General features: G+C 41.3%; 1 protein-coding gene across 2 annotated transcripts; it reads left to right on the top strand.

Moving 5' to 3' along the window:
* Positions 1-283: 283 nt before the first annotated feature.
* GCA (grancalcin) lies at positions 284-20,784 on the top strand. Of its 2 annotated transcripts, XM_024204294.2 has the most exons (9): positions 284-408; positions 4,628-4,801; positions 11,691-11,747; positions 12,825-12,894; positions 13,923-13,966; positions 14,482-14,629; positions 17,085-17,198; positions 17,637-17,695; positions 18,614-20,784. In XM_024204294.2, exons 1-9 carry the CDS (start codon positions 385-387, stop codon positions 18,638-18,640), a joined length of 717 nt encoding a protein of 238 aa, XP_024060062.1. In that variant the 5' UTR covers positions 284-384; the 3' UTR covers positions 18,641-20,784. The 2 variants fall into 2 exon arrangements, with proteins under 2 accessions (XP_024060062.1, XP_024060146.1); XM_024204378.2 differs by lacking the exon at positions 11,691-11,747 and having other exon boundaries at positions 288-408.
* Positions 20,785-21,979: the final 1,195 nt, after the last annotated feature.

Here is a 21,979-nt window from a genome sequence, read left to right on the forward strand (position 1 = left end):
TGCCGGCTCTACGCGGCCAGAGCGGCATTCTGCTCTGGCTCCACTTTCACTTCGTTACTGTCTGCAATATAACAACGGAGAGAGAACCCCTCCCCCACACACCGCCCCTCTCCTCCTTACCAACGCCTTCCCCCCTCCCCACACGTGTCCTTTCGCTCGCTCCCTGCCGCCGGCCCTGCACAAACTGGGGGGAGGGGAGTTGTGCCCCGCCCTCACGAGGCCTGACGGCGAGCGGGCGGGGAGCCCGCCAGCCAATGGCAGGGCTCGGAGGCCCTGGCTGCTCCGAGCTTCCGCGATCGGGCGGGGTGAATCGGCGGCGTAGCAGCGGCAGCAGGTTCCCGGGCTGTGAACTGTGACGGCAGCGGCTCGGCCCGTGTCTCCGCCATGGCCTACCCGGGGTTCGGAGCGGTGAGTAGCTGCGACGAGGGGCCCGGCCCAGCCCCCGCGGCCTGAACAAAGCCCCGACGTCGCCCCTTGTGGGCTCCGCGGGGAGAGGGCTGAGTGAGGCCCTGCCGCCTGGGGGCCTTGCGCTTCCGCACGGGACAAAGGCCCGAGCTGGGCTGGGCCCTCCCAGCCCCCCAGGACCGGCGGGACCAGCAGCTCCTCGGGGCTGCCGTGCGGTTGGGCGGGCGCAGCAGGCGTGGGAGGGAACGATCGCTCGAGCCGTGACGGGCAGGCCCCGCCCCGGCGGCCGGGCGTGGCAGGCTCCCAGCTGTGCTGGGGGCCGTCTGCGCGGGAGGGATGTGGGGGGCGCCCGAGGGGGCTCTCGTCACCCGTTCGTGCACTTCCCGGTAGTGAGCAGCCGCCGCGGGTAGGCCCCGGAAGGCGCGGCCCTGGGCCTCTTGCGACGCCCCTAGCAGTGGCACGGGAAGCCAGGCAGGGTGATTGCCAAGAGCGGCAGCTCGCACCCACTCGTGGCGTGGAGCACGCGGGAGCGATCAAGAGAATGAAGTCAGTGCTCGAGGGTTGGCCGGGGGCCCTGGTGTGAAACACAGAAAATTTGGCTCTTTCAGAACAAGCAGAGTCAGTTTCAGTGAGTAGCTGTCGGAGAAGGAGAACTGGGATTGCGGCGCCTCTAACCTTTGCGTCACTGCTCTTTAAATGCAGTCCAAATTATCCTGGGAAGCAGTTGGGACTTCCGTTTCTCGTGGCCATCGCCACAGACTGCTCTGGCACGGAGCGCCTTTCTGACGGTCCTAGTTGGTCTTGGGCTGGAATAATCATGGAGCCTGAACTGTCCTCACAAACCACCACGGGAGAGTGGTGATGTTGCAACAGGAGGCACACCCAGTTACAAAATGGCCCTGTACAAATATGGAGCCACTTCTGTGAGTTTGTAGTGTGCTCAGTAGTTTTTCCCGTGGTGTGTGCTATAAACCTGTGATGCCATTCCCTCTGCTGAGACCACACAATGCTCTGCCCCCACTTTCCAGCCTGGTGCAGTGCCCTTCCCCATTCCTGAGATGGGACAGGAGCAGCTGGAAGTGGGGCAAGGCAGGCCCCTGCCAGTAGCTCTGGTGCAGGAGCTGTCCATTCAGGCTTGGTTCCACAGCCCCTCTGGTATGATGAGGGAGTGGGACCAAGATTGAATGAGTGGCATTGTGACATGATGCATGGGAGTCGCAGCACCAATCACTTAATTTTGGCCTTTCCATCCCTGTGTCACAACAGAGGATCAGCAGAACTAAACCTAAGTAGGTAATGGAGTAGCAGCTATGCCTGCTCCTCCTTGCTACCGCAGCCGTGTGCACCATGCATAATATGTACAGCTGCGGGCACCACTGTAAGACACCTCTCACTTCATAGCAGCACAGGTCACTTGTAGCTAACTAGCATCCAGTCCTCAATAATACAATTTTTTCTTCTAGGTAAGAGACACTATTCTTGTATTTATAACTGTGGCACAGCAGAAGGAAAATAAACGCAGTGCCTTGACCTACTAAAATGTTCTCCGCCGATCAAATTAAGCAAATACGAAGTTTGACCAGTCAGGATCCATAGCCCAGATATTTACCAACTTTGAAGACAGGCTGTCTATGGAGACTTCCAGGTTGCTCCTCTGAGATTGTCCTTCAGTAATTCCCTAACCATAAAACAAGTCTCAGCTGCACAGATAGGCTCAGGTGTAACTAGGCGCTTAGCTGTCTTTCAGCTTTACTTAGTCAAGAGTAGCTACATGGGTCCCATCTTCCACTGGAGCATTTGTCCCCTCAGACCATTTCTGCTTCCTTAAAGCTACATTGAAAAGTACTCATTTTTAATACTGGAACACAGGTAGTACTATAGCTACGCGATCTACTTCTTGGGATTCTGAAGGGTAGGGTACCCTCACTGCTTTCTTGGATCTGATACTACTTTTGAAATATTATACAGAGGATGAATTCTTTGGGGCCATTCTAAGCTGCCTTTTAAAGAAGTATCCAATATTGACAGCTGCCTCTGCAGAGTCTTCTATTTTTATGCTAGAGCTTTCTGTTGAAGCATCAATGTGCAGAGTTGGTTTCATTCCCTTCTCAGTAGGGCTATGGTTCAGCTTCCAGTTCTGTCTCCTATCTCTCACCCACTAGTTGCCTTGGCACTGGCATTTGTGTCTGATCTGGTGCTGAATTATTTTGGAAAATCCTTTCAGTTTCTATTGATGAGCAAAAGGCAATTAGCATGTTCATTATATTTTTCCTCCCACTCTTTAATAAGTCAGAGTCAGGGGAAAGAAAACCCTCAAATTTTGAAGGTTGTCCTTATGGTACTGATAAAAATAAGTGCTTATTGGAGGATGAGGTCCTCTGCTATATACAAATAAAAATCACTTCTAAGCATTATTTTAGTAGTTGAAGGCCCACCCATTTCAACATCACAGTACAGTTTCTCTGCTCAACCTGTCAAGACTGCTGAAACAGTCTGTATGACTGATTTAAATAACTAAACAGTTTAGCACAGGCGTGAAAAATATAATGTAATTAATGGAAACTGCAGGTAGGATTAGATGGTTAGACTTTATCCAAACTGGAATTAGTTACTAAATTCTGCAAAAAAGTGTCCATATTCTCTGTTTTATACCTCCATTTAAAAGAGAACCACTAACAACTGCCATTTCTTTTTGGAAAATAATTTAATTTCTCATATAACATTTCTTTGGTAGTGCAATTTATTCTTTTGCAATCACCTAGTAAAGTATACCTCTACCCCGATATAACGAGACTCTATATAAAACGGGTTCACATACAACGCAGTAAAACTCTGACCTGCTGCTCTGAGCAGCGTGTTAAGGGGACCCCGGGTCTAGGAGCGGGGGGATTTGGGGGCCCTGCAGTCCCAGAGTGGCCCGGGGGATTAGCAGGGGGCCGGGAGCAGCCTGCTCCGCTTCCCTGGCCCCAGCAGTGTCGGTCAGGGGAGGGGGGTTGGGGGAAGGGATCCCCCACACACTCAGCAGCAGAAGCGGAGCAGCCCAGCTCCAGCCTACTCCACGCCGCCAGCTCCCAGCCGCGGCGCTCCATTTCCTGCCACAGGTGAGTGCGGGACCTTTCCCCAACACCCCCCCTCAGCGACACAGCTGGGGCAAGGAAAGCGGAGTGGGCTGGGGCCGCATCGCTCCGCTTCCTGCCGCCGGTGAGTGCGGAGGGCGTCCTTTCCCCCAACCTCCTCGCACTTACCGGCGGCGGGAAGCGGAGCAGCCCAGCCCCAGCCCGCTCTACTCCGCCAGCTCCCAGCCACAGCGCTCCGCTTCCCTCCACAGGTGAATACGGGGGGCATCCTTTCCCCAACCTCCCCGCACTCACCGGCGGCGGGAAGCGGAGTGCTGTGGCTGGGAGGTGGCGTAGCGGAGCGGGCTGGGGCTGCATTGCTCTGCTTCCCGCCACAGGTGAGTGCGGAGGGCGTCCTTTCCCCAACCTCCCCGCACTCACCGGCAGTGGGAAGCAGAGCAGCCCGCTCTACTCCACCAGCTCCCAGCTGCTGCACTCCGCTTCCTGCCACAGGTGAGTACGGGGGGCATCCTTTCCCCAACCTCCCTGCACTCACCGGCGGTGGGAAGCAGAGTGCCATGGCTGGGAGGTGGCGGAGTGGAGCGGGCTGGGGCCACGTTGCTCTGCTTCCCGCCGCTGCCGGTGAGTGCCTGTCAGGGGGCGGAGGGTGTGGATAGGGGTTGGAGCAGTCAGGGGACAGGGAGCAGGGGGGTTGAGTAGGGGGTGGGGTCCTGGGGGTGATTAGGGACAGGGGTCTCTGGAGGCGGCGATCAGGGAACAAGGAACGCCAAAGCAAGTTTGATATAACGCGGTCTCACCTATAACGCAGTGAGATTTTTTTTTGTCTCCCAAGGACCGCGTTCTATCGGGGTAGAGGTGTATTCATTTTAGAACTATTCTAAAAACTCTGAATTAGAAAGTGTTGTGTGATCACAGCATACGTAACTTCTTAAAAAAAAAAAAGGGGGGGGGGGCAGATAATGTGGTGCCAGTGTTTGGATATATGACCGATGAATTTGAAGTGGTATAGTTATTTGAATTAGGCTGTGTAATGGGCATTTAAATAAAAGTGCATCATGAATAAGCTGACTTTGTTTGTAAGTGGAAGTCTGTTACTATAGATTGAGCTGGTGAAGACACTGAAATATTTCTCTTTTTCACAAAAGTATGGAGGTTACAGTGGTCAGATGCCAGGAATGCAAATGACAGTGGGACAGCCAATGCCAGGAGCAGTACCAAATATGCCTCATGGAGGATACTCTGGATATTCTGCATATTCTGGTACTTACTCTGCTGCTGCTGACCCTATGTGGACTTACTTCGCTGCTATCGCTGGACAGGTACAGTAGTATATGTAATGTAATTAAGTAAGCCTTATGAGTTTACCTAGCAAAGTCTGCTTTTTTTGTGAAAGAAGAACACTTAGCTTGCTCAGTACAATATTATTAAAGCTCTCAAGAATTGTCTCTCACCAGGTAAAATTGGATTGTGTTTAACAATAATGGTAACTAAAACTGGCATTTGAGTTTGATGTCCCCTCTCCTCAGTTAATTGAACAGTGTTTGTGACTAGTGGTATAAAGCCTAATGTCAGCGGTGAGCTGTAAACAAGCTTTCATCCTTCAGTAATACTTTCTTAACCTGAAGAACAAACTTTACAGTTTTACATGCTTGAAATATAGACATCTTCAAAAATACCTGTGATTGCCTAAAGGAAGAACCAATTACTGTGTCCCCCATCCCCCAAAATAATAATAATAATAATTAATAATAAGAGCCTGTTAAACTTTTGCAGACTTGGTAGTCTTATTACTCTATTAATAAAGATAGATCTACCTAAATTTTTATAAGTATTCCATATTCATGTTTTCACTGCCTACTGAAGTGAAGGTGATGGTCTCTCTCAATCTCTCTCTCTCTCTCTCTCTCTCCAGGGCACTTTCATAGTATTGTGCCACAGTTTTTTATGCAGGTAGTAAAGGGAAACACTAAAATCCTGTTCAAGTGGTGTCTGAGACCAAGCCAGGATTCTCATGAAACTAATTTTGGTGCTTTCATGCAGGACAAAGCAGAAAGGGAAAGACAGTGCAAGAACATGGCATCTAAAAGTAAAATCCCAAGGGACTTGGGTCTTTAAAATGGATGCTGCCTGAATTGTATTAAAGTGCTTCTTTTAACCTGAGGTCCTAAATCTGATATTTAAGTTCCTCAGTCACATATTGCTATCCAAACAGTATCTCTTATTGATACAGGATTGCATAGTATGTTTTGGTAAGATAGTGATGGAGGGTAGAAGAATCTAGTCACTTTTTTTTAACTGGCTTATTGTGCCAGCATGCTATTGAATGGCTTTGAAGAGCTATATATATCTCTACCCCGATATAACGCTGTCCTCGGGAGCCAAAAAATCTTGCCACGTTATAGGTGAAACCGTGTTATATCTAACTTGCTTTGATCCGCTAGACTGTGCAGCCCAGACCCCCCCGGAGTGCTGCCTTACCGTGTTCTATCCAGTCGCGTTATATCTGGGTAGAGGTGTAGTATAAAATAAGGGTATTAAACACTGAGAATAATGTATACATGACGATTGTATTGGGTGGGAGTGAAAATAGATACCATGTCCCAATCTGCATTGTTTCTGTAATGGGAATGGCAGCAACAGCACAACATATGATCAAGTGATGTAAGGAATAAGAACCAGGAAGTTTCTCGGTGTGATCTGGGGGAAAAATGGGGAGGGAAAGGGGGCTGACAAGGATTCACAGAGGGCATGTGCATGGCCCCACAGGTTACTGTTCTCTAGATGGTTTGGGATTTGTGCTGCCAACATGCACATTCCTAAGAACGTGGATCTGCAGAGGCAATGTATTTGAAGATCTCCAGTTCCAGGTGAGTAATCTTCTCTTCTAGATTACAGGAGCTGCTTTTCCCCCCCCCTCCCCCCCACCCTTCTGGCATAAGTCACACAGTCATTACAGATTGAGGCTGTGAACCTCAAACTGTCTATTGACTTCTGCTTTAAGATGCATTGTGCTGCCTTGACTCTGCTTGCCTAATCATCTTTTATCCTTTATTTCTTTTTTGGTGCAGAACACCACTTTTTCTGTTTTGTGATGAGTCATATCCTGCCTTTGTCCCTACTAACCTGTGGAAGCAGGAGCAGATGGATACACTGTAAAATAGCTGCAGCGCTTAGAGCAACACAGACATTTTTAATGCATTCCTGAGTAAAGGGTCCAAATTATATTAAAACTGCTGTGTAGCTGTATGTGATCCCTGAGCAATACTTGATCACCGTTGGTTTTCTTCCTTCTCAAACATGCTTAAGACATGACATTTTCTAAGAGGATAAAACTTATCCAAAAGGTATTAGCAAAGGCATATTAAGACTTCATAATTAAATTGCCTCAACTAGGACACTTATGACTTCCTTTGCAAAAACATTCAGTTTCAGTGATTACAGGCCAGAAGTACCCACATGTTTACCTCTGAATTGCAAACCTGTTTGAACTGTTTGACTGGTTGGGGCATGCAAAATAAATTGGTGCTGCTAGGAACAGTAAACTAAAACTCACTTTCTGTCTGGTCATTGGATTAGTACTAGGACTGATATGATCTGGTATAACCAGGGTGGATTGATTTAAATCAGCAAGCAGGAAACCTTGATTTACATCAATGTAATCTTGTTTTGCAATTGTGCTTTTTATGGTTATCTTCCTAAAGAAATTTTTGATTCTCATTGGTTGGTAGCCATTAAAACATGTTGATTTGCAATTAAATATAGCCATTACACTAAATTTGATACTCTTTTGCTGACCAGGAGGATTTAAGCAATTATGTAGCTTAACATACATTCATATTCCTAACTTTACACTTTTATGTTAAAAATGGTGAATGATGTATTATTTACTAGTGATGTGTCCAGCTGTATTTGGATGGAAATTGGAATTCAATTATGTCCAAAAATATGTAAAATTGTTTGACTAGTTCAGTAAAACTGAACCTTAAATGTGCTGGATACATAAGGGAAAAACTTTATCAAAACATTTTGCATTTAAAACTAGGAAGTATTATCCTTGGTGAATTGAAGTGATTGTTTTTGGTCACCATGTCCTTCAAGATTTTAGAACTACAGTAGAACCTCAGGGTTACAAACACCAGAGTTACAAACTGACCAGTTAACGACACACCTCATTTGGAACTGGAAGTATGCAGTCAGGCAGCAGCAGGGACCAAAAAGCAAATCTAGTACAATACTGTGTTAAATGTGAACTACAGGGGGGGAAAAGGAAAAACAACCTTTTTCTTCTGCATAATAAAGTTTTAAAGCTGTATTAAGTCAATGTTCAGTTGTAAACTTGAACAACCATAATATTTTTTTCTGAGGTATGAACATTTCAGAGTTATGACAACCTCCATTCCCGAGGTGCTCGTAACTCTGAGGTTCTACTGTAGTAGAACTCGTCCTCACACCTAGTTTTTATTCATAGATTGGAAGAGGAAAATAAGCTTGATTGCTTTTTCAACTCCTAATTGGTTTCTTAACTTTGAATGAACTAGTCATTGAACTGAACTAGTTGAATAAGCTAAAATGAAGAAAATATTCTCGGTGGAGACTACTGGTGTCAAAAGCTGAGTTTCTTCAAATGCTAAATCTGGTTGCAGGTGCTAAGCTAGTGGCTTTCATTAGATCAGTGGTTAGTTTGACTGTTTTTAAAACTTCATAATATTAATTTAATTGAAATGATTAATAACTTGTAGTACATTTAGACCTTAATGTAAGTTGTCATAATTTTAAATACACTTTTAAAAAAAATCTGAATTTAAAAAAAAATAAAAAAAATTTGTCCTTTTAAACCACTCTGGGTATTGCTCAGAAAGGCCTGTTCCATTTCGCTCTCCTGGAATTATTAGCAGTTTTTCTCAGGCATAGGGATCCATACCTACACAGATCCAGGTGCAGGATTGGGGCCTAAATGCATAGCTTGTGACTTTATAATAGCCATTATAGAGAGATGATAGTTTTGCCATTTACTTTTGTGAGAGCAGGATTCAACCCATAGCATGTCTTCAGCAGGAGCGGCAGTAACACGAGTTACGATTCTATCAGTTTCACACTGTTCCAGAGGTACAAGACATGATTCAAGGCAGAGGCCCAAAAAGGTGGGGGAGAATGTGATGAGGCATAAACAGAGTAGGAGAAGCATCTGCATCTGACTCCTCAGTGAGTAATTGTGGTGGTGGTGGTGGTGAAGGGAAGAAAGGAAAAGGTTTAAAAAAAAAAAAATTGGATATGACTGTGCTCTTGTCTTCTCCCCTAAAAGTGGAGAAATAGAAAGAGGGACTGAATATTCCCCTCTTCTATATAGGCTCTTACACAGTATCACTGTAAGATAAGTACCTGCTACACAAAAGAAATGCACGCAACCTAAAGAGTGGGGGAGAAAAGGTCATTGCTTAATTTTAGAGTGGATATTGTGTGGTTTTTTTCAGTTACCAGTTTAGTTGTACAGTTAATTGGACTGGCAGCTGAGAAAAACTCAGAATTAAAACTCTCTGCCATTCCCAAAATTGTGGGTTTCCCTTTATCCTGATAGTCATATGAAATTGAACTAGGCAAAGGAAATGTTTGTCCAAAGCTCAAATTATTTCAAACTTTTAGTGTAAAAGATTTCTTTCTACCTTTCAGGAATCTGTCTCCATAAATAACTTTTGCTAAAGATCATTTCTTGTTTTGTCAGCCAACCTCATCGGTAGGATTAGTGCCCTCCAGCATGTTAGAGTGAATTCAAAGCTAGATTAAATCAAGACTTTGGTTTATAGGCATAACAGTCAAGCTTGCATCATGCATGCCTCAGAGGAGATGAAGATCACACTTGGTGAAAGACGCAGTTTCACATAGTCCCTAAACAGAGTGGACAAACTCCAAAATAGAGAGGTTGATGGATGAGTGTTGGAACCTGGTTGAGCTACGTGCAAGCCACCTGTTTTCCTTCTGATAGCATGCTTTATTATGAAATCCTGAATAACTCCTAGCTAAGTTTGCAGGAGCCATTCCATTCCCTATTTTTTCACATTCTAATTTTCTCAAATGTGTTTCAGCGAAAGTGTCTCCTGGTTAGTATCGGCCTAAAAGTGTGGTCTCCAGTTTCATGACTATTGGATGAGCTGGTTTTGAGCTATGAAACTCAACAGATTTAGCATGTTCCTATTGTTTGTTGTCTGTCTCTGATAACTCAGAAATAGCTTGGTTCATTCACTGTTGTCTACCAAGGAATAGTGAGAAAACTTTGTAGCTTCAGTGTGCAAACCTGCATTGTCTTTGCTGTCAAAATCAATTCTATTCCAAATTTATCTTCAGGAAATTTACATCTGTAAGTAAAAGTAGATTACAGTTAACAAAGAGGTCTTCTGTTGTCCACTCTTTTCCATATCTCTGTTCTAAGTGCAGTATGCTTTGCAATATGACAAACCTTGAAACATATATTGGTCTCTCTTCCTTGCATGCATGTGTATTTGTGTAACTATGTAACAAAAGCCCTTATTGTAAGACATGTGGGTAAGGAGCTGAGTTAGTTTTTGTGAGCTCCTTTTGGAATCTTAACTGAGCACTTGCTGACTTTTAGAGGGGTTTTTCCTTTTATTTATTTTTTTAAAATTCTCGAGTATAATACTATAGTAAACTTAGTTTTTTGTAGGGGGAATACACATTCACTCCTGAAGTACGAGGCACATAACCACAATCTGTCATCTACCATGTAGCAAGACCAGTGGGGTGATGGAAGCGCTGGCCTTGACTCTCAAAGAACTGAGCAGGTAGAAATTCAGAAACATGGGGATTGAATTGCTTTTTGGGTGGAGGGCAAAAGGGGAAAATTGTATTTCTGACTTTCATTGTACTATTGATATGACTAGTAAATGAGATTCAGAAATATAATATTCACCTCACTAAAATTTAAGCTATTCAGTTCCCTTCTTTTTCTTCACCCTTCTTTTTTTTGTGTGTGTGTGTGAGCTTACCCATTGAAAAATGTCCTTTTTCCCATTTGAGGATAAAGGCTCCATACTGTGGAGATTCTTGCAGCTTAATAGAGCTGATCACTTTTACTTTAGAGCCTGCCTGTGTTGCTCCTCAATCAGGCAGATGTGGATTGATGAAGAGCATGTGATTGTGTGTAGTCTACACAGTGTTATGGGTGAAATTCAGTCCTCCATGGAGAGCTGCAAATAGAACACCTCTTTCTTTTCTTACTCCCTTCAAGATGACAATGTCACCTCTGCTCCTGCATGAAATCCAATGATATAAGCAGGAACAAGATGAATTTTACCAGAATGGGCTAATTTTGCTTTGTTTCTGGGGAGTTCCTCTGAATGTGCTATCCTCATGGCTTTACCCTTAAGGCAGTATAAAGAATGGCAGGGCAAGGAACAAGAAAAATGGGTCTTACAATATTTTCTCTCAGATTTAACTTCTATCTATTCATGGGACAAGCTCACCAAAAATTGGTTCTTCCTATTTTACAGCTCATGTTTAATTTTATTTGTTTTATAAAAACCAAATTTTAGCATTTTAGTGTAAGATACAGTAGCAGTAAAATAATTTGACTTGCATGCTGGATTTCCTTATTTAACTGTTTATGTTGGCCAATCATAATATCCTAGAACTGTAACATGGCTCTTCCAAAAGTTACTTAGAGTGTATACCTAAGTACGGTGAAGAGTGCTGCTTGTCCTTTCATAGAGATGTCATTCCACCTGATACAAGATCTGCTCAGTGTGTCAGCTATTTATACTTACTAACTAGCCACAAAACTTAGCTTGCTGCCATAGTTTCTAGTTCCACGACAGAGCGGAAGCCCAGCTGATTAGACCTTTCTACAAAGCTGTCAGTGAAGCTTAGAGAACCTTGTTTAAAGTCCTTTGTCATGTGTTTTGTTGTTGTTGTTGTTTTTCCAAGGAAGATGATTTTCCTGTTACACTCACTTGCTTCTTGAGATCTTGGTTTTTGGAGAATCCTTTTTATAGGATCAAATGTGGAGGTTTTGAGAGCTTGTTACCTTTTGGTCTTGGGTGTTCAGAGGGCTGAACTGTACATGTCTATATGGGATGTTTAGCTTTCAGATTCACCTTTTTATGTTGCTCTTATCTGCATCGTTCTACTTCAGCTATAATCAGTACTGGCAGTGAAATAAGCAAGCTTTTGGGTTATTTTAATATCCTTCTTTTGAAGTGCTCTGTGGAGATGCTGAGAGAACAAGATGCTAGGAACAGAGCAGAGGAACACGAGGTAACAGACACAGTGATACTTGGCTGACAGAAAAAGCACGTCTAGTATAGTCACATGTCCTGTATGTTCAACAGTCTGTCATCAGACAGCATCATATCCCTCTTTATTGCTTTTCAACCTCCAGGATTCTAAAGCACTGTACAGCACAATCGACTATATTGATTCTGGAATAACTTGACCCATTACTAAAATGCAGCTATCACTGCCTTCGGTGTGGAACAGGGCAGCTCTTTTTTTTTCTTCCCCTTTTCAGTTTGAAGAGTTCGTATTCTTCTAAAAAGGGAGACATCTGCAAGCTGTTTAAAACTGCACAGCAACACAGTACAATAGCTTAGCACAGTAAGTGAGGAATATGTATCCACTGAACTATAGAAGGATTTAGGTAGTTAGAATATAACTACACAAATTGAAATTTAGCCAGAGCACTGGGAATAACATCCCTGCTCTTAATAGCATCATAGATTCTTTGACCACAAAATGGTCAAAATGTCAGTTTTATTGTATATATCAACCAAAGGAACAGCAGCAAAACTACAGGGGACCCTTGACATATAATGGGAGATGTGATGGGCAAAAGAAAAGGACCTTTTTAATAATTAGTTTCAAAATGGAGGCTCTGATACTCTAGAAGGCTCTCATTAAAATCATGAACAAAATAGAAATAAGTGCAGAAAACATCTTAACAATTCTATCAAATAATTGGTTTGCAACTTTATGAAAATTCTATACTGATTGTCAGAAAATGTCACTGTAACAACTACTGCTGAAGGCTCATTTTAAATAGGTATTTGTTGCTAAGATAAGATTCCATTTAATTACTGTTGCTAAGATAGAAGGATTCCATGTAATTGCTGTAAGCAAGGAATTCTATTTAACTTTAGTGCTGCAGATTCTTGATTTAGACGAGGCACCATTCTGTAGTATTGTTTTTAATTTTTTAAGTATTAAATATCTTTACCTAGTTATAATGAACTAATTCGTTTGTCTTCAGTTAGATTATTCACTGGCACTTCATTTTTGCATGAATTTGTATTGATAAGTGTCCATGACCATAAACCTATGCACTCTGTTCTACAGGATGGTGAAGTGGATGCAGAGGAACTACAGAGATGCTTAACACAGTCTGGAATCAGTGGGACCTATTCTCGTAAGACTTTGAATGTTGCTACTGTACACTTTCTTTTTTTAATCTGTGGATGATATTTTGGAATTTCTGTTCTTCAAGGAACATTCCCTCTGTCCCATGTGTTCCTCTTTCATTTCCTTCCTTATCACAGATTTCCACTTGGTGCTGGCATGTGTCCTTTCTATGCTCCTTAAATAAATGGTACAGCCCTGCTAATGCCAATCCTGAAGATCAGCATTTGTGCTAGTTCATCTGTACAGTGTTTCCAGTACACTTTATTTTTACTTTCTCTCATGCTTTCCCTCATACACAACAGAATATAAAAACAGTTGCAACCACAGGGTCTGGGCTCTGGTGGGTGCTCATCCCCCTCCCAAGACATGTACCATGCTTTGTAATCCCTTTGAATGAAATGGCATATGGTTAGAGACCAGGTAGGATCTCGAGTGCAACACATTCCAAAACTCTTATTCGGAAGGCAAAATAGTCTCTTATTTTGTTATAAGGATTTAATAAAACTCCTGGAATCAAAATAAAGTATCTTTGCTTTATAGGTTATGATTTTAATACCGAATCTTACTGTTCTTAAGGTATTACTGTGTATTTGACATGCGTAGCCTAGTAGTAGAGCAAGCTTTCCTACACTGGCCTGCCAAATGTGCCTTCACCTTGAGATACTGAGTTGAGATGGTAACTTGGTTTCCATGCCTGTTTAAACCTTGTTCTCCCTGCTGATACTGAATTAATACTCTCCATTAAGAACAGGAGTTGGGTCACCAGTTCCTGGCTCAGTAGATGCTAAAAAGCAATCTAATGTCCTGCATTTTATCCACATCTAACCCATGGCTTAAATAACTAGTAATGTAGAAGCAAATATCTCCGTGTCCTTTTAGCCTACTTGATTTTGTTTTTCCTGGTGAGCTTTCAAAATCTCTTGCAAAAGCAAATTAATTCATGTGTTGACTATTGTCACTGAAACGTCACTGGTTACTAGAAATTACAACAGTAAAATTAATCTAGTTTCGAATCAATCTTTGACTATTTTTCAGCATTCAGTTTGGAAACCTGCAGAATTATGATCTCCCTGATGGATGTATCCTTGGGAAAATCTAGACTATACTGTAATCTTAATGTCAGTTTAAACCAATTAATAATCCTGAGAAGAAACTAGAATTTCGAACCATTTTAAACTAATATGTTTTAGAACACTATCTTTGAGCTCCATTAATTTTTAATGTTGCACAGTAATTGATTGTATTAGTGTTGTCAGGGTGGTTAGAAGTCAAACTGCCTTATGTGACTTGAAAGTATATGAAGTTAGTCCCTGACTGAACTAACCTCGTTATCTCCATACTGATTTATACCTGCCTCTGGAGATTTCCATTACTTGCATCTGAAGAAGTGAGGTTCTTATCCACGAAAGCTTATGCTCTCAATACTTCTGTTAGTCTTAAAGGTGCCACAGGACCCTCTGTTGCTTTTTACAGATTTAGACTAACACGGCTACCCCTCTGATACTTGAAAGTATATGTAATTAATAATTTGGTTGTCCTATTAAGTTATTAATTTCAATGTATTAAGTTATTTTTGTTAACAAAACTACATCAGAGAGATTATACAGGAAAAATGGGATTTAATGAATTCAAAGAACTCTGGGCAGCTCTTAATGCTTGGAAGCAAAATTTCATGATGATTGATCAAGACCGAAGTGGAACCGTGGAACTTCATGAATTGGGTCAAGTCATTGCAGCTATGGGTAAGATAGCATTTGAAATACTTCTACAGCCTCCTGTTTGTTCTATTTATTGCAATATATATTACTACTTTAATTATAAGGATGCAGCATGTAGAATATGGAAGGTTGCAGTGGATTGTGTTGCTATCTATTAGGTCAAAGTATAGGGCTTGCCAGCAGTGTTGTACGGGTACCATGCTTCGTTTCTGGAACTCCAAACTATCAACTAAGTATTCCTCCCTTTCTGGCTAGCCCAGAAATAGTGTCAATAAGCTTCATAGGGAGCTGTATATAGCTATCTTCTGATGGAAAGATTGGTCATCTGGACACATATCCTTGAAGATTGGGAGGAGACAGGAAATCCCTCTTAAAATAAATGCCATGTTCAATACTGAACACAGTGTTAATTTTCACAAGTTTTTAGATGCAGCACTTCTTGGTATTGGCATACACAAGGCTAATGCATCAATTTGGGGTACAGGAGGGAAAGGAAGACTTTCAGTATATTCTGCCACTGGAGGAGTCATGGGCATGTGTCTTCCTAATGAGGCAAAATATGTCCTGGGGGCACAGCATTTCAGCAGAGTACACCTCTATCCCGATATAACGCGACCTGATATAACACGAATTCGGTTATAACGTGGTAAAGCAGTGCTCCGGGGGGGCGGGGGGGGCGCACTCCGGAGGATCAAAGCAAGTTTGATATAACACGGTTTCACCTATAATGCGGTAAGATTTTTTGGCTCCCGAGGACATATCGGGGTAGAGGTGTATAAAGATACACACAGAAACTATGATGAACCTAGACCATCTTATAGGGCAGATGTACGCAAGCCTGTGTGCTTCCCCTTTGATAGTAGGTCGTTAAAGATTAGTGACTAAAAGTTGCTCTTCGTCTAGAATACCCCAATGTAAAAAAGTTATACAAATCTTTATCATAGCTGCTGCTAGCCAACAATAGTAAATCAGGAACCAGTACCAGACATTGCACTGACATAAAAAGGCTTTCTGTTAAACTGCATTTCTGGAACATTGGTGTATAGCCAGCCTGTTCCATTTCCCTCTGAGTGGGAGAGGCTAATGCTTTTGTGGATCAAAGTGCTGCAGGTGTTTGGAGCAATAGTTACTTTGTGCATGGGATATTATATGCACAGACTATCTTTAAGTCTCTGGGCTGCAACTTTTAGCAGCTGCTGCTAAGTTAATTATTGAATAGAGGTAGTGGGTGGAAGTTAGTAGCTTCCTAGTTACTCTTGAGTCATGGGTAGACATTGACTCCGCTACTGGGTGTATGATTGCAGCTCAGGTAGACATACCCACACAAGTATTGCCATAGATAACAGTGTAGATGTAGGGACATGGTCTTCAGCAATGTAACCTAACCCATAGGAAAGCCTGTGTTGCCACATCTATGCTGCTGTTTTTAGCAGTGCTAGCATGGGCCTGTCACAGCTCAGATTGCAGTATAGACATCTCCACGCTTGATTCTGAATGACAGGAGGCCGGGAAGAATAAATGCCAAGGGAAGCTGAATTTGCTAGAGACTTGAATCCTGCATGAGATGTCTCTGGCCTCTTGCTTGAAAACTACTACTTTTTAAAGTGTATGCAATTTGGAAAACATTATATACCTAAATAAGATTCTCTTCCCTCTCTTCTTACACTTTCTGAAGTTATGAAAGGGGGTCTAGAACATCCTGTGTTGCTCCTGCAACAATCAGGCACAGGAACCTACTTTTCTAGAGGCAGAAGTTCATGTTCACGATGGTTCTGACAGGCTGGTTTTGTAATCCTCTCATCTTTTCTTTATTTGCCTTTGTGTTTGACTTTTCCCCTCTCTCTTCAACCTGTCAAGCAGCATTAAAGCACAGAAACTCCTCTTTGTACAGTGGAGAGTCATGCTGTCTGAGCATGCTGCACTTTCTTACTTGTAGAAGGCTCTGAGTTGAGTTAAGCCACTCTAATAATACTAGTGCAGAGTGTGTTCCAAATAAAGCAATTGGCAGGTGAACTGGCAAACAGGCAGTAGATGCTAAACATCCTTTTGCTGGGCCTTGTTAGAAATGTCTACAAGCCCAGCCTCTGGCTACTTTTGCTAAGACCATGCAAAAAAGTCAAGGGTGACTTGATTACACAGAATTAGTATTTCTGTTTAATATATTTATTTATTTAATCTCTGCTTTAAGTGAAAGATTAAATGTCTTGACTGTTTCTGATAATGTCTGAAGTTGTCCTTTCAGATGAATTTCAGGATGGGGACACCATGTATAATGGAACTGTTCTAATGTCAGAAAACTTGAACTTTTTCACTGCTGTATATGAATACTTCTTCAATGTGCCCTATAAACAGCATTGACTGCAATACAGGATGTATAGTAATTATTATTTCAGTAGTCATACTTTCCAAAGATTATCCAGCAAACTGTTGCAAAACTAACAACATTACAGGCTATAACTTCCTATTTTTGGTCTTTTAGGTTACAGATTAAGCCCTCAAACACTAACTGCTATTGTAAAACGTTATAGCAAGAATGGCAAAATCTTTTTTGATGACTATGTGGCTTGCTGTGTGAAATTACGGGCATTGACAGGTATGTATGGGGTTTTCTATTTTTTTAAATAAAAATGCAGTACAGTGTGTGTTATGTTCTAATTTTTCCTCATCTAAAAATTGTAATTGCAGTGTAAAGATTATTCTTCAAGTTCTTAAATCGCCTCTTACAATTCTAAGATTACATTTTAAAAATTTATTTTGTACATAATTGTCTTCAGTGTTTTGAGTAATAGTTGTTCAGTATTCAGGATACCTAGAAAGTATTTTTGCTTTTTTACTGTAAGTTTAGATAGAATGTGGAAGGAAAGAAGTATGAAATATTAAACTGGTTCAAAAGTGACAAATTTGCCTTGGGGGAAAAAAACGAGAAATGTTTGACAAAGTAATACTGCCAACCAAATTTACATTTAGTGTCTACATTAAATACTTTGGAGTTTTGCAAAGCTCCAATTTACTTATTTTATTCTTTTCTAAGATTTCTTCAGAAGACGAGACAACATGCAACAGGGATATGTGAATTTTGTATATGATGATGTAAGTATCTCTAGATTAAAATACTCAAATTTGTCAGGACTGTATGAAAACATTTTTTGTTGCAAATGACTGGCTAGAGCTGCATGTTTAAATTTGATTTTAAAATCTTATCTTCCATTATGCTTTGTCTTCTCAGAAATGTTTTTTATAATAAACTCTTGGTTGCATTCATGTTAACTTTCCTGTACCTTCACCTCCAAAGAATGACTAAAAACATCCTTCCTGTAAAGCAGCCACCCTGTAATGGCCACTCTGTAATCGAAGGCCTTAATCCTTCAAAGATTTAAGCACAGGATGAACTCAGTAGGACTACTCACATGTTTAAAGATAAGCACATGCTCTTTACAGAGCTGAGGGCTTAATATGTTTTGTGTAGTCTATTCATGGGCTGTGGGTAGTAATTACTACTGAGAGTATGCCCATTGACTTCATTGGACTACTATCCAGTAGGAAGTGTTTGCAGGATCAGACTCTTAGATTGTAACAGTCATCTGTTACCTATATGGCACCTACTTAGCATCATAAACATACATGACATTATATAGTGTATGAGTTATTAATAGTAAAAATTTAGCAATTTGAAAGTCTTTAATGCTGAAAATTTAAAAACAAAACAAATCTCTAAATTTTACTCTTTTCTAATTCTGTGAACACTTCTAAGCATTTGTTCATCCAGTAGACAAGTCCCAAGTTGTGTTCCCACAGTTTCTTCTAGGTATTCATTGTTCTCTTCTCCATCTCTCTCCTCTCTCCTCCCCTCTCCCCCCAAAAACTGACAAAACCAAGACAGACAATTCCTGAACTCTTTAGATGATCTGATAATTTGTAGTCTTCCAATTGCTTTCATTTCCCAATGTGGTGGTGTGCTGAATGTTAGCTACCTTTTTTTTTTCTTTTTTTTTTCTTTTCCCCTTCTAGTTTTTGCAGTGTACCATGGCAATCTGAGTGGAAAGCTGCTGAAGGATATAGACTCCGACCTGTGAAGTCTTCTGCTGAGAAGAAATTAACTGAACCTGCTGTGAATTGAAGCTGTAGCAGACTTCCCCCATCTTTCTGCCTGTTAAGACATCCACTTTGAATAAATGTTTTGATTTTTAGTGCACAGTTAAGAGCAATAATTTTTTTTTCATTTTTAGTTATTTTTCAGAAGCATACTCTTTATATGTACATGCATAATTCCAGACAAGTACCCTATTGTTATGCACTCAAGCTTAATGAAGACTAAACAAACTTTTTGCTTGTAACAGTTGCAAGCATAGACCATTTCATTTTTATATGTATTTAGACTGCATACATGAGCAGAATATCAGACATCCTGTTTTTAATCTAATCTAATATAGGTATTTCATGTGACCATCAAAGTGGTAGTACATTGTTTCAGATGGCATACTCTGAGGAATTCTAGTTGCTTGGTGACACTAGTTCAATATTCCACCAGAAACAACTTAAAACAAGTTGTTAGGTAAAACTCTCCAAACTCATTGCAATAGGTTTTTTTTTTCTGAGGCAGACTGTTACAAATTGTTCTTCTATTTGGTTTATTTATGAATTGGACAGTGCTTGTTGAGTAATAGTTGAGACCCTCTCTGCTAATCAACATGCAGAAAGCCAAAAAAAAAAAAAAAAATCTTCAAGGGACTATTGTGAGTCTTCATAGAGTTCACTTTCCTTTCAGTTTGAAAGCTTTCAAGCCCTCATCTATTCTGTAAAAATTGACTCCCAGTAGACCCTCAAGTTGGTGAACCTTTTCCATTTTGAGATCAAAAAAATTCTCTTAAGAAAATAACCCAGTGAACAGAAGTGTCTGATTTAAGGGATTACTCAAGCAGGTCCTTATTTTGCTAGGATATTTCAGCAGTGCTTCTAACAGAGAAGTAATGAGTGGGTCACAACCATGATCAACTCTACATCTCATCAAACTTCTGTTGGTTTTGTTCAGTCCCAAATTTTGTAATCCACAGCCATTCTAGGTTCTGAATCCTTCAACAACAAACCTTAGCAGGGGTTAAATTGGAAGTTATGCTCATGTCATGCTTGAAGTGGAGACTTACTGTGATGCATTGAGAGTGCTCTGTGGTTAAGAATTTATGGAAATATTTTTCTCATGACAAACAAGACACTTTTAGTCTTGTAGTTCTGTTGTGTGCGCGCGTGTATACATTTTGCCAATGAGCAGTGTCGTATGTAATTCTGTGCTTCTTACACCTATTCCCATAGTGTCACAAGTATACTACTAAACATAACAATTTAAGAATGATTTTGCTGAATATTTTTGATACTGAAATGTATTCAACCTTTTTAGATCCCTCTTAATTGTATTTGCATTATAGTAACTATTGGAAGTAAATTTTCAGATCTGTATCGAACTAAATATTTGCATATCCTGCTGTTCAAGACTGAAATAAGTAAACAATTTTTGTGCAGGTTTAGACCTATTGCCAATAAGTATTCATGTTGTAAAGATACTGAATATACTCATTTGTGTACACGTACTTTTATTTGTAAACAGTGAACAATTTTCCAAGTCATCTTTGAGATTTTTTTTTTTAAAGAAATAAGCATTCAAATAGCTTGCCATACATTTGTTGTACAAAAACCTGTTATGTTACAGGAGATGCTATGGTTTATAAATGATGCATTTCATCTAGGTTTAAAAAGTCTGCCAAATATTTTTTTTAAAATCCAGCTTTACGATTCTATATTAAAATGGAATTAAAATACATTTTAAATGACAGGGGAGGCAAATCAATCCTAGGGGAAGTCTTACATGGACTAAATTAACTTCCATTACAAAGAGCATAGCCACACTGTGTTGGTTAATGATCCAAAACCATCCCAAACGGGCATTGAAAAGTCAAGTAGCAAATGCTTTCGTAAGAATAATACAATTACATCTACTACTCACACATAGCTCTACAGTGAGGAAAGCAACTTCTCCAGAATGTTTTTCATGCGATTACAGGGTCCAGGATGTGCTCCTCTTGAACAGTAGCAGTAAAATAATTTGTCATGATCACTTATGATTCCACAGTGGATTTTATTTCTGTATGTTATCTTTGCCCTTATTAAACTAAAATATTTACAGACAATATTTTTCTTGTAGCTTCCTTTTTCCAAGCATAATTTTTTCAAAAAAATCAGTATACGCTAAATAGGCATAGTTGATTAGCAGATCCTAGAGGGTCAAATGCAACACATGCATACACACACACAAATCTAAAGAAAATGTTAGTTTTTGCTAATGAAATTTTTGTATATAAAGGAAATGCAAAATCGGTGTGATCATGGACCAGGGACATCCTACATAGTCTTATTATAGGTCAGCAGAAACTATCCATTTAAAGTATTCATACTTCTGGAAAGTCCGTAAGTGTAGCATGTCTGCATTTCATGTCTATTCACATCTCAGTAAATCTGGATCACTTTTGTTTAGTTTGCAAGTAAAAGGAATTTTCTCTGACTCCCCACAACTTCCACCTGGAATCAGAAAGCCAGCCTGGGTTCTTTCCTATTGTGCAGTCACAAAGATTCAGTGTGAATTAAATAGGCCAAATTCTGCCTTCAGTTACATCTGCACAACTTTTTTTTTTTTAAGTGGGGTTTGCTTGGAGGTAAATGAGAAGAATTTAACTCTGCCAGTAAAATTTAGTTAATTGTGTTGCTGCATGAGAAATGGTACATTGCTCAAAGCTGTTTTGTTTACAGTGCTATTGTGTAAAAAGTAACAAACTGGAGTAACCTGCATAGATGTGACAGACAAACCTGCTTCCAGTGATAATGAAGTGGCCATCTTTTGTATACAGAAGTCACTGTTCATAGCAGACTACCACTTTGCTCAGTGTATACAGCAAACTCACTTTACTCTGTTCTCACTGATGAGACAAAATTTAAATCAGTCAAAGGGCATCCTTGTGAGTGAATAAAGACCAGCCCAATGTTTTCTGCTTTGCAAAATGCTAGTTATGAGTCTGGGCCAAGTTCTTTTGTTATACCAGTCAGCGGCGGCTCCAGGCACCAGCACTCAAGCGTGTGCCTGGGGCGGCAAGCCGCAGGGGGCGGCCTGCCGGTCCCTGCAAGGGTGGCAGTCAGGCTGCCTTCGGCGGCATGCCTGCGGGAGGTCCGCGGCTTCGGTGGTAATTCGGCGGCGGGTACGCCGAAGCCGCGGGACCAGCGGACCTCCTGTAGGCATGCCATCAAAGGCAGCCTGCCTGCTGTGCTTGGGGCGGCAAAAAAGCTAGAGCCGCCCCTGATACCAGTGTAAAGTCAACCTAAATCTGGTGTGTT

The sequence above is a fragment of the Terrapene carolina genome, unplaced genomic scaffold, assembly GCF_002925995.2.
Source record: "Terrapene carolina triunguis isolate 2854851 unplaced genomic scaffold, T_m_triunguis-2.0 Scaffold62, whole genome shotgun sequence".
In the NCBI taxonomy this organism is placed as follows: domain Eukaryota; kingdom Metazoa; phylum Chordata; order Testudines; family Emydidae; genus Terrapene; species Terrapene triunguis.